The 13668-nt window shown below is 30.8% G+C and overlaps 1 protein-coding gene across 2 annotated transcripts in view; it reads left to right on the forward strand.

Annotated features, from left to right (window-relative positions):
- Positions 1 to 119: 119 nt before the first annotated feature.
- Positions 120 to 13668, forward strand: part of LOC126735893 (probable E3 ubiquitin-protein ligase HERC4) — a 56300-nt gene continuing 42751 nt past the window's right edge. The window contains exons 1-5 of one of the 2 annotated variants that reach the window (XM_050440000.1): positions 120 to 503; positions 4490 to 4641; positions 12102 to 12338; positions 13179 to 13358; positions 13415 to 13632. In XM_050440000.1, the coding sequence (XP_050295957.1) occupies positions 415 to 503; positions 4490 to 4641; positions 12102 to 12338; positions 13179 to 13358; positions 13415 to 13632 (876 nt within the window). In that variant the 5' untranslated portion in view covers positions 120 to 414. The remainder of the gene's footprint in view (positions 504 to 4489; positions 4642 to 12101; positions 12339 to 13178; positions 13359 to 13414; positions 13633 to 13668) is intronic. The other variant, XM_050440001.1, reaches the window with a different exon arrangement.

Here is a 13668-nt window from a genome sequence, read left to right on the forward strand (position 1 = left end):
CGCTTTCCCACATTCCATAAATGAACAGAGAGCAGCTTAATCCCAATGACGTAATGACCTCCTTTTTACGCGCATGCCCAAGTCAATTATATTATTTTTGTGTTTTCAATGAAATAACCTTTTTCGTGCGATGTGGTTTCCGAATGTCATGTCATCCTTATTGCACTATATTTATTATTTGCACTTATTTTGGTGATTTGTTTAAAAATCCCTAGTGTAAAACCTTTTCTCAATTTCGATTGGTTCACCTTTATTTATTTTATTTTTTAAATTTATCCTTTGTGTAGTAGTATCTACTGTGAAGTGCACTGGGAACTTTATAGATTATTGAAAGTATATACTACTATATAACTGTTATCAAAGTACAAATAATGTTAAAACAATACGTATTGTTGTTGTGGTTAATTTGACAAAATGTATGCTTGGGGAAGCACTATTAATGGAGAGTTGGGTTTGGGAGGCATCGAAGACGAACATATTCTTACACCACGAGCCTTAGACTGGTAAGACTATTTGCATTTCAATTATTAACATAAACCTTTACAGAATTTGTTTTTTGTGTCTAGAAACTTCCAATGTTCAAATTATTCTTTTAATTCTCAAATTATTCAAAGTTCATACATTCTTTCTTTTTAATTTTACAAGGAACTAAAGTCTTTGAGTATGAAAAATTGTGTGTAGATTTGATCTGTTAATACACTGCTGGAAGACCTGCCTGTTAAAGCAACTTTAATCAAAAAAAAATCAGTACAACCAGCATAATTTAAAATTAAATTAATCAGACAATCACATCTTCTTTCCCCCAATATATGAATCTTACTCTGTCCAAATAGGAAACCCCATTATATAGTTTTCCATTAAAGAAAAGTCACATCAATTAACCAAAAAAGCTACCATAAATATCAACATCTAATGAAAGAAATTGATAATCACCTCTATTAGGAAACCATAAAGGGAAGTTGAAATAAACAACCTTTCTGAGATAATTTTTATAAATGTTCTAAAGTTGATTCATCATTTTTATTTGTTAGTAGCAGCCATGTAATTCATAACAATCCACAATCACAATAATCCATGAAGGTCAGGAATCTGAGAATATACCTAGTGGAAAAACTTTTATTAATATAATGGAGATTATTTTTCTTTCTAAATGTAACTATAATTACTTTTCTCTATGTCACAATTTTTTTTTGACCAGACTGCTTGTAATGCTTCATCAAAATAGTGATGCGAAGAGTCCGGATTAATCGTACGTTCAAACCAAATATCAAATTATTCCGAATCAATCCGGATATCTAAATCGTCCAGATACACGCCGCCCGTCGACCGGCAATGAAATAATTGTATGAGCTTGCACGAGGCTCACGAAGTTCTACCTTCCACCGGCTAAGAGAATCCGAATTAAATCGTCCTAACCCGGCAATCGGAAACAAAGCATTTTTGTATTCATATTTTGCATCGTTTAAAATACACTTGATTTATTACATACATAATTAGCTATTTTAGTTTAGTATGTAAAAACGAAATGTATATGTTTTTCAAAATATATTCGAAAAACAGATATAAAAAACGTTTATCGGACGGTCGAGCATCGAGCCCGAAACATGGCATAATTTGCCGAACGGGCGAGACATCGAGCGGACGAATTAATCCGGATGAAAAAACCGAATTTTCAATTCATCCGAATCAATACTGTCCGGATATTGTATTAATCCAGATTTTTACAACACTACATCAAAATATTTCTGGAATGCCTTCAATGACACAAGAGCTTAAATGAAGTCCAGATACAAATTAAAAACAGTGTTGCCAAATATAGATTTAGTAAATTTTAGATAATATTAAATACATTTTTTGTGTAAAATAAATTTGATATACATTTATATGGAGTGATTAAAATTGCACTGCCACTGCCAACTTTTTATGTTTGTACTTGGGACTGTGGTTAAAACATTTAACTTAACTTTTTTCCTCTAATTAACACATTACATATAATTATTATATAATAAGAAACAATATTTTTGTAAATAATCAGAAATGCATTTCTTACAGTATAGTTCATAATGGTTGGAACTTTTAAGAGTTTAAGATATTTTTGATTGGTTTTTGTTAATTGTAAAATCTTAATAACTAAACTATTGTGTACCGCAGACCAAAGATAAGTAGTGGTAATATATGAATAAATCAACTAGCAGCTGAGCTTTGGAATCAAAAATAGGCTGGACAAAATACTTGGAACAAATTCTTTTAATTCTTAAGAACTATACAAAACTCAAATTTCTTACCTTAAATATTATATAAATTAATATTAAGTGTGATAACTTCTTGTATTAACTACTGCTTGCATTCTTCTAGACATTGATTCAATTAAATTTTCTATTATTGTCCTGTCCATACCAGCCGAGCCTTCAAGAAGTCTTTGAAATAACTCGTCATTAATTTTGTGATCCAGAGGTTCCCATAAATTCTCAATTGGATTTAAATCCAGAATTTCGGCTGGCCACTTTAATTATGTAATTTTTCCTCGCTCTAAACATGCCTTTACCAGCTTTGAAGTGTGCTTAGGATCATTGTCCTGTTGAAACACAAAATTAGCTGACATTGATTGAAATGTGTAGGGCTCAATTACATTCAGCAGAATATCTTGATATATGAACCAGTGCATTTTTCCTACCCCCCAATGAAGAGGCTTCATACCATACCAAGGAAAACACCCCCACACCATCATGTTACCACCTCCATGCTTGGTCGGATATATTTCTTATTCAATCTTTGGTCCCCGAACATGTATTATTCCATCAATAGAAAATAGATTATATTTGGATTTGTCGCTGAACAGTACCTTCTTCCAATCCTGCACTGTCCAGTCAAGATGATCTAGTGCAAATTGTAGATGTAGCTTTACATTCTTCTTCCACAGTGAGTGTTTTCTTGCAAGTCTGTAGGCCTGAAGCCAACTAGTAGTCTTCTTCATAGTGTCCTTGCCGAGATATTGGAAGGCTCACTTTCATTTGGTGTTTGCACAATTTCGGATGAAGGAAAAAAAAAGAAAGAAAGAAGGAAAAAAGAGGCATTATGAACAATATTTAAAATTCACTTGGGTAGTAGTAACTTTAGGCCTTCCAGAGCTTTTTCCTGGAATCATATGACAAAATATTGTGTATCTTTTAATGATTCATGAGACAGTGTTCTTAGGATCTTTCAATCTTCTAGAAATATTACACATTCAAAAACTGCATAAAAGCTGCTTATACAATATATACTTATATTATATGGCATGTTAAGATATTTAACACAAATATAACTACCTATATTTTTTTCTTATGAGAAGAAAGCAATTCCCAGCATAGGCATATATTTTTAATAGGAACTTCACTTCTTATGTGGTTGATATAATATGTTTATTTTAAAAAATATATAAACCAGTCTTCTTAATTTTCAGTAAAAAAATGAATTTTAATTGTTTTTGCAATATTAGGTAAAATGCTCTTGGATGTTTCTTTGGAGTAAAAAATAACTTTGTCATATATGTTATGAGTTAATTATTTTTTATTAGTTTGTCTTTTATTGTCTCATTTGAAGGTTTTTCTTAGTTTCCTTTTTCATAGAAAAAAATTTCTTTGAGGTACACAATGTTTTTAGTATGTTCCTTCAATTTAGATTATAATTAATTCACATTATAATGTGTACTCTATGAGCATTAAAGTTAGTTTTTTTTAATACTACAGTGTTTTTCCCACAAACACAATTAAGATTATGATTTTTAGGAATCTTGTAACTATTAGAAGTATACATTTTAATTAATAAATCAAAATAAATTGCTTGCTTGCTGAAGGTAATCATTGATGATAATTTGGCAACCGAGCATACATTCTAAAATTGTATCTGCATAAAGTGTAATTTTGCACAAAAAAACTGTAGAACCAAAAGGATAATTAAATTTTTTAATAATGATTCAGTAGAGACACATACTTTTTTAAACAAAAATGTATAATTATTTTTAAAATGTTGATAAAATTTAAAATTGTTTTATGTATATTATGTGCAATTTCTAGTATTCTTGCTTTAACTTTTTTATCTATAAATAAAATCAGTATTATATTTTAAAATGTCATATAGGCTTCTACTCTCGCCTGTTAAAGAACTATGTTCCTAATGACATGATAATTTAATTATTAGTTAAAGGCATACATAATCTGCTTAATGGTGAGTTAATAAGAAGGTCAGAAGTCAGTAGCAGAAAAAAACATGTATTAAGATAATCGTCAGATTAATTCAATTGCGATCATAATAAATTAATCAGGGGTGGTTAATCCAAGTCATGAAATTCTTCTTTGTTGTTAACAGCATTAAATATTGCTTTAAAACTCTTTTTACGATCAGTGATATAGTTTTTATCCCATCACTATACTTTCAACTTATTTTTAAATGTTACCTAATGAGTATTTATTGAAAATGCTTAAGTTTATTGATTTCTTGCTCTTTTCAGGTACCTTGCCAATAAAGTAGTTGAATGTGCATTGGGAGACAACCATACACTATTTCTGACAAATGAGGGCAAAGTATATTCCTGTGGTAACAATGATTATGGGCAGTTAGGTCACGATCAGCCCAGAAAACGGCCACGTATGTCTATATTTAGTATGTAAATATTTTGCTTCATGTGATATTGTGCTTTAATTTATATTTTATTTTAACACATTTTTCAAAATTCTTTATTTAGTTTTCTCATAAATTGTTTTTAAAATGTGTGTCCATAACCAATACAACCTGCTTAAAATAATTAACTTGGAAAGAATTAGCATGCTATCACAATATAACTTTAAATTTTATTATTCATAAGAAATAGAAACATCATTTATCTTTCTCCAAGAGACTAAACAAAAAACAAAACACAAGTAAAAACTCCTACTAGGTTACAAGTGTTTCGCTCCTATTGAAGCATCATCAGGCCTAAAAATAAATTAAAGTTTAAAAATTTTTACAGAAGGAACTCTTATAAAATATGATAAAAACTTTTTACCTAGACCTAGATCTACACAGGTCACATTACAACAATAAGTCAAAAGCTAGGTTAGGTTAACAATATCCGCTATAGATATAAATAAACATATATGAAAGTAAAAACGTTAAATGTCTGAAGTGGGGAACGATCCAGCAAAGAGATTAAGATTCACAGGCGCGCGGTTAACCTATAAGCAACCAAGTCACACAACAAAACCATGAAAATAATCTTAACTGTTTCAATTAATGTAGGTATATAATATTTTAACAATAAAAATTATAATAAAAAGGATGAGAGGTTGTTATAAATGAGGTGAAGAGGTTGCTATAAATGAGGTATATATCTATAGGTGAGGTTCAAGTGTAACAATATTATTAATACACACAAGGACGGGGCTTTTCTTAGCTTTAGTTACTTCTATTTTCTCTAACAAGTCCAGTTTTTTGCCTTTTGAGCATTCATGTAAAATATCAGCTCCCTGGGTTAAAGAAAAATCGTGTGAGCCTAATAAATTCGCAAACGCCGATTTAGTTTTGATCATGTCAGTATGTTCACCAAAGCTGTATGTTCTTTTATTTTGTTGTAAATTTTACGCCCTGATTGCCCTACGTAAATAGCATTACAGTCATTACATTTTAATGAATATACCCCTGATTTTGAAAAGAAATCAGCCTTATCTATCACACTAACTAGTTGCCTTTTTAAATAATTTGTTGGTTTAAAGGCAATAGTAAATTTGAAGGCTTCAAAAACTTTGCAAGCTGAAAAGAAATATTTTCAAAAAAGGATATTATTCTGTAAAGGTGGCTATTTTGATTAATAAGATGAATTAAGTTGTACCCTGCTATGGTAAAAGGATGTACTCGCAAAAATATAGTTTTGAGAAAAACGCGTTTTAAGTTAAAAATTGTGTTTTTTTTCTTGTAATCCAAAACGCTTCAAATTTTTACAGAAGATTTAATATTATACTACATTAGAGGTAAGTATCTAATTTTTATTAATCCTCAAACTTTGGCAAAATAATGTAATAACCAATACATCTTATTGCCAAAGTAAAAGAGTTTGATTTCATTCATAAAAACTTACCTATTTGAGCTATTGTATAATACATTATTTGGCAAATCGCTAAATATATATTAATGCTCATTTGGTATATGAAATATAAATATATTAAGAGAAACAAAAATGATAAACGCCTTTTTTCATAAAAAAAATAACAAAAACATATTATAAAAACAAAAACAAATATTCCTTGAACCCAAAAAAAAAAATTCTTTTAGTTATATATATATATATATACATATAAGTAAACTTCACTTCTTCAAATTCACATTCACACTTAATTATATTCCGCAATCCAAAATGTCCGGTGCGTTTGGCCTTTAAAAGCTTACATTAAATCCATATAAGTATACGGTCGTGTGTCCTACATTACATTATTATTTTTGTAAATACAAATTTTTTTTTGAAAACACCCAGCTCTAAAACATCCTAGCTCAGTATAATACATAACCATAAAGTTTTAAACCATAATAAAACTTAAGTTAATTATTTCCCAATTTTCTGGAATGAAATAAATATTCCGTATTATTTATATTATGTAATTTTAAAACGTGCTTAAAAAATCAAAAAACAACGGTATTCGCCATTACACTATTTTATCAAAGTAAATTGGGCAAAATTTTGTCGATAACATTGTTTTGCCAAAGTTTAACTTAATAAATAGTGATAATAGACTGTTTGGCGACCGTGCTAACTCGAGAATGAAAAATGATACAACAACGGGAGTAAGAGCAGCTACTGATAGGTCTTTTAAAGTAGGATCGGGCTATGTAAATAACTCAAAATCGTCATTTTTGCGAATACATTCTTTTACCATAGCAGGGTACAGTTGTAGGTGAGTTTGTATTTATTATAAAATTTATAATAAAGGCGATTAATTATATTAAATGGAAAACCATTATTGAAAGCGATATTTTTAATTATGTTTAGTTCAGCAAGAAATAATAAAGAATAAAAAAGGGAATTAAAAGAGGCAAATTTGTAGGAATGTGGAGCGGTGGCTTTGCAATCTCAAATTCAAGTTTGTTGGTATTTTTTATCATCTCTATGGTCTAGGGACTCTTTATCGTTTAAACCGCAAATTACATCACCTTAAGACATCTCAAGTTCAATAGTTAAAACAAAATAATAATAATGCATACCGTAGGCAGCTAGGAGAGTGTCACTTTCAGTTCCAAAAATGTACTTGACTTAAACAGATGGGGTTTTTACTTCTGACGAAGAGACTTTTTTGATTCTTAATTTAAAATATAACTTTTCTAAGAGGACCGGACTTTAGAATTTTTTCATATGAAAAAAGAAAAATTATCCTATGAATCCTAGAACTCCTGTCCTCTATGACCTTCCTAAAATCCACAAACCCAATTGCCCTATTAGACCAGAAGTGTCTTTTGTGAACTCACCTTGTTACAACGTGTGAGCCTTATTAAATACCAGACTGAGAGATGAAACTAGTTTTAGAATTCGGTGGAGTTCTAAAACTCACCGAATGAAAAAAACCGGAGGAAAAAAACTAATTTTTAAAAAAATATCTGCATACCAGGGGGTTCAAAACTAATCGCTCTGGATGTTAAAAATTTATTCCCAAGCATTCCATGTGGTGATTGCCTTCATTTGGTCAGATGTCTTTTACTTAAGTCAACACTTGACAGACTTATTGTTAATGATCTTTTAAAATTTCTCAAACTAGTACTTCATCAAAATTTTTTGATCACAGGTTTTTTATCTTTTTCTACAGGCCTTTCTACTCCTCTCTCCTCTTCTGAATGAGATCTTTATGAACGATTTGGAGAAAAGGATTGTACTGGGTAGGTTTGGTCCTTTTCTCACTGTATATAGGAGGTATGTGAATGGTATTTTTGTGGAGTGAAATGGCAATGATATACAATTAGCAGATTTCTTCATTTCTACAAACTCTCCACGCACATATCTCGTTCACAATTGAGGAAGAAAAAAAAGGAAGGTTGCCGTTTTCTTGATGTGCTTATTTCAAAAAATCCCAACAAACTTGAATTTGAGATCTACCACAAACCCACGACTACGGGCAATATTCTCCACTACTCCTTGAATTCCCCACATCCCTACGAATTTGGCTCTGTTAATGCCTTTTCAACTTCCCCCTTTCTAAAGAAGCTTTTCTTGCTGAACTAAACATAATTAAATATATCGCTTTTATTATAATTTTTATAATAACTACAAACTCACCTACAACATTCATCTTAATAATGAAAATAACCTGTATAGATCAATATCATTTGGTAATATTTCATTTCAGCTTGCAAGTTTTTTAAGTTATCAAATCTCACAATTGCTTTCAAAACAACGAACATGTTAAATAAAGATAGATAAAGCTGATATCTTTTCAAAATCAGGGTTATATTGAATAAAATGTAAATTTTTCACCAGAATAAAAGAACTTACATCTTTGATGGACAAGTACTGGGATACTGCCATGATCTAAATCGGCGTGACGGCGTCTGCGAATCATTTATTAGCCCCCTTACATGGTTTTTCTAGGAGGGAGCTGATATTTTACCTGAACGCCCTAAAAGTAAAATCTGGACTTCCCTCAGTCCTTGTGTGTGTTAATGACATTTTCACTTTTGAGCCTCACCTCATTTATAACAACCTGTCTGTTTAAGCTTAAGTCCTTTTTATTTTAATTTTTATCATTAAAATATTATATACATTAATTCATATAGTTAGGATTATTTTTCTGATTTTTGTAACCAGACTTGAAACTTTGAAACTATAACTTGGTGGCCTATGGGTTAAACGCGTGCCTATGTATCTTAAGGTTGCTGGATCGTTTCCCACTTATGACATTTTACGTTTTTTCTTTTTTAGTCCTTTATATGTCTATTTTTATTTACAGTGGATATTGTCAACCTAACCTAACTTTTGATTTGTTAATAGTTGTAATGTCATCTGTGTAGCGTGTAGGTCTAGGTAAAAAGTTTTATCATATTTTATAAGCGTTCTTTCTGTAAACAAATTTTAATTTATTTGTAGGCCTGATAATGCTCAATAGGAATAAAACACTTGTATCATTTAAAATTATATATACAGGGTGACAATTTCAAGAGTAGCCATGGCTTATAATTTTTAAACCGTAAAAGATATAAAAAAATGCTTAAAACCGTTTCTATAGTAACAAGGGGGAACCAAAATGATGAATTTTTTAGGGATATACTATCATCCCCCTAACCCCCAGAACCACCCCCTTAAAAATTTTAAATTGAAAGGGTAGTCGAGTGATACCTTGTTTGAAAGGTCTATTAATTCCCTATATTATGCGACCCTACTTATAATAATCAATGCATTTATTGTAGAGTTATGCCAATTTTAATATTTTATTAAAGGTTATTTAAGTGTTTTTTAATTTCTTATAAAATTAACATATTTTGAAAATGTCATAAAATATTTAACATTTGAACATTAGTACAAATGGTTAAGAACTAGGAAAACACTCTGCAATATTGCGTTTATTCTATTTTTAAAACAATAAAAATCTGCATTGAACTTTAATTAATTTATTAAATGCTCAAAGTGGCTTCCATTATTTTGCAAGCAAAAGTACAATCTGTTTTCAAACTCTTGACGAACATTTCTAAAAACTTCAGTTGTTAATAATCGGCACTCTTGTGTAATTCTTTGTTTTAGCTCCTCAATGGTGGCAGGCTGCGTTTTGAAAACGACCGATTTTAGGTGACCCCAAAGAAAAAAATCGAGAGGGGTGAGATCTGGCGATCTTGGCGGCCACTCAATAGGTCCTCTTCTACCAATCCATTGGTCTGGATAATGATTATCTAGCCACTCTCTAACAGGCAATACATAATGTGGTGGGGCCCCATCTTGTTGAAAATGCAATAAATTTTCATCAAGAACAAGATCTCCATTTTCATCCCTTTGGTTTTCCAATTCCGTTATTACTAAAGGCTCAACAGTTGTTTCTAACATTTCAGCATAAATTTCTCCATTTAGATTATCATCAATAAACAATGGCCCAATTATATTATTCCCTAGAATTCCGGCCCACACATTTATTTTTTGGGGATATTGGGTGTGCCCTTCCCTAAAAATATGGGGATTCTCATCACTCCAGTAACGGCAGTTTTGCTTATTAACGTTACCGTTTAAATAAAAAGTGCACTCGTCACTGAAACAAATGTTTTTTATAAAACGTGGCTCATTTATTATTTTTTGGGTCATTAATTCACAAAATTCGATCCGCCTGTCTGGATCGTCATCACCAAGTTCTTGAACAATCTGTAGCTTGTAAGGATGGAATTTATTAATTTTTATATCTTTCGTACTGATTCACGAGACACTCCTGTGGCAGCTGCTGCTTGACGAGTCGACATACCAGGATCCATAGCAAAATGCCCAAGAACCTCAATCTGAGTTGCTTCATCCAGTATTCTTGGCTGATTTTTCTTTATATCACCTACAAACCCAGTTTCTTCAAATTTTCTTACCAACTTCTGGATGTAATAATGCCCAACCTGCTTATCTGGGTGCCTCTCATTAAATATTGTGGCACTTCTACGAAAACAGCGATTTTGAGAACCATAAATAAATATCATTTCAACTCTTTCGGCGATCGTATAAACCATTGTAAAAATAAAACTAGAGCAGTGAGAGAACTTTAAATCACAAAAAGAACCACGATATTACTAACCAAACCAAAAATTGAACATTTTAAGGCAAAATTTAAATAAACAAAAAAACAACAAATATTTCGAGAATGGCAGGCATAGAAAATTTTCCTTTTTTTTACATCGCCAAATACCATTCCGACAATTCAATAATTTCAGTATAAGTGTACTATTTATTGGAGTTTTGTTTTGGCTTTTAACAATTCATTTTAGTATCAGAATAAATATTTTTATTCTGATAGTAAAATTAATTGACTAACATTTGAAAGGACATACATATCTCGGAAATGGTTGCATTGATTTTAATGAGTAAGACGGCAAAATATAGGGAATTAATAGACCTTTCAAACAAGGTATCACTCGACTACCCTTCCAATTTAAAATTTTTAAGGGGGTGGCTCTGGGGGTTAGGGGGATGATAGTATATCCCTAAAAAATTCATCATTTTGATTCCCCCTTGTTACTATAGAAACGGTTTTAAGCATTTTTTTATATCTTTTACGGTTTAAAAATTATAAGCCATGGCTACTCTTGAAATTGTCACCCTGTATATTTAATAATACCGTGAGTTGGAGTTTGTACATTTGTTTTTTTTTTACTCATAACGTATATTTCTGTAACCCTTTAAAATCAGTTGTTATTAGGTAGGACTATGATGAAATATACATGTTTTGTTTTTGACTTTACTTGATTCTTAATATTGTCTAACCTTTGAAATAAAAAACACTTTCAAAAGCTTAATATGCCAAAAATACATCAACAGGTATAAAAAAGTTGTTGACCTTTTTTGTACTGGATACAACTTATATTTTAATTAATGATCTAATGGTTGATAAAATTAAATATATCATCTAGAGAGGGCCGATGTGAGTAACAATTTCTTCACTTACAAATACCTGCCTAGATGTAAAACCATTCCATACACTAGTTTAAGATCAAGCCACACAGTAAGGCAACATATGAATTTAGACAGAAAGATTTTTTTTTTATTTCATCCATTTTATGCTACTTATCTTGCACAGAGCTGGTTCTACCAAAAGTCAGTTTTATTTTGCAATATTTTCTATTGTTACTATTTGATTTTACCACTACTACACTCTTTATATCTGAACTATATTAACTTTTGCCAGCAAAGGTTTTTAAGATAAATAGCGTTTTACAGAATATGTCCATAAATCATAGTTGGTTTAAGTTTTATTGTAATATATGGTGCATGTATTAAATTCACTTTGTTGTATTGCCATATTCTGAACTGGTTAAAGGGTAAAACTTTTACACTTCCGTTCACACTTTTCATCATATTGATTTTAAAATACGATCCACTTTCACAAATAAATAATGTATCAAATACTAACAATAAAATCTACTTTTATCAGAACCCGTAACCGGATTAGATGCATACAATATAACCCACGTTTCATGTGGAGCAAACCATTCTGTGGCACTAAATCAGTGGGGACAAGTTTTTTCTTGGGGTTCGGACTATCACGGACAATTAGGGCAACAATTAGGAGAAAACATTCAACCTGTGCCTAAAATTGTTAGAAATCTTGCATCTCATCATGTGGTACAGTTAGTGTGTGGCCAAAGGCACACAGTAGCATTGACAAATAGTAAGTATAATTTTTAAAATGTCTGAGTCAAATTCTACATAATTAACACTTTACCTCATTTTTCAATATTTTAATGCTGAATTCCACACAAATATTCACAAAATTATACAAAAGTTTTGTATAAAAAATACAAACAGTTTATTGGTCCAAGAAACAGAACAACATATTTACAGTGAATTCAGAATTATAAAACAGAAGTACTTAAAATGGTACAGAATGGTAACTTCAAAAGCCAAGTGCATATTACTAAATAAACTTAAAATTAAAACAAAATAAAATAAATTGCAGTTCTAAGTATTTCTCATGTGAAAGAAAACTTATTATTGGGCTTTATTAATTATTATCTGGTCATAATATTCATTATATACATAGTGTTTTTTAAATATTGCGATCAAATTCAGGGATGTGTTCCTTGTATGAAATCAAATAAAAAAATATCTATGGACATGTGGTCTAAACATATTAGATTTTGAAGTACAAGGTAGTAAAGTTGTAAGAAAAGTATGTTTTATTTTCAATAAATTTGATTAGATGATGTACATATTTTCGAATCAATAAGTTTATGTTTTAATAAGGACAAATGCCACGGTATGTATTCATGGTCTCTAATTTAAAATTAATTATATAGATCAAATACAAATAGGTGAATCAAATCGATATTGATTATTATTAACTTATATATTGAAATAATAAGCCAAACATCTGATCTTTGGTTATCTATATTTTTTTAATTTACAATCCAGATGACTTACATTACAAATATAGTCCTTAGTTTAAATATGCTCATAACATCCTAACATATATTTTATTAGACAGATATCAGCATTATTTCCCTTTAAGGTGGTGAAATCTTGACCTGGGGAGCCAATAATTTCGGACAATTAGGCTTAGGTTTCTTTTCATCTTCGGAAACAGTACCCCAGCCCGTTACTTCCTTAAGAGGCATCCCGATAGTGTTTATAACATGTGGAGCATACCACACATTTGCAATATCAAAGTCGGGAGCTGTTTACGGATGGGGTAAGTTAGTCTGATTGTCAGTATGGTCACGTATAAGAAAACGTGATTTTTTAAAGGGAAAAACACTCGAGGACAAATCGGCTTAAACGATAGCGCCAACAAAATGTTTCCCACACAGCTGAAAACTTTACGAAATTTAAAAGTTAGATTTATAGCGTGTGGAGAGGAGTTTTCAGCGTTTTTAACCTTGGATGGTGGAGTGTTTACTTGTGGAGCGGGAATGTACGGTCAGCTAGGGCACGGCAGCAATTCTAACGAAATTTTACCTAGACAAGTAAGTTATTGAACTCACTAAAGTTTAACCCTGGGC

This window comes from Anthonomus grandis, chromosome 5 (assembly GCF_022605725.1).
Source record: "Anthonomus grandis grandis chromosome 5, icAntGran1.3, whole genome shotgun sequence".
Taxonomy (NCBI): Eukaryota; Metazoa; Arthropoda; class Insecta; order Coleoptera; family Curculionidae; genus Anthonomus; species Anthonomus grandis.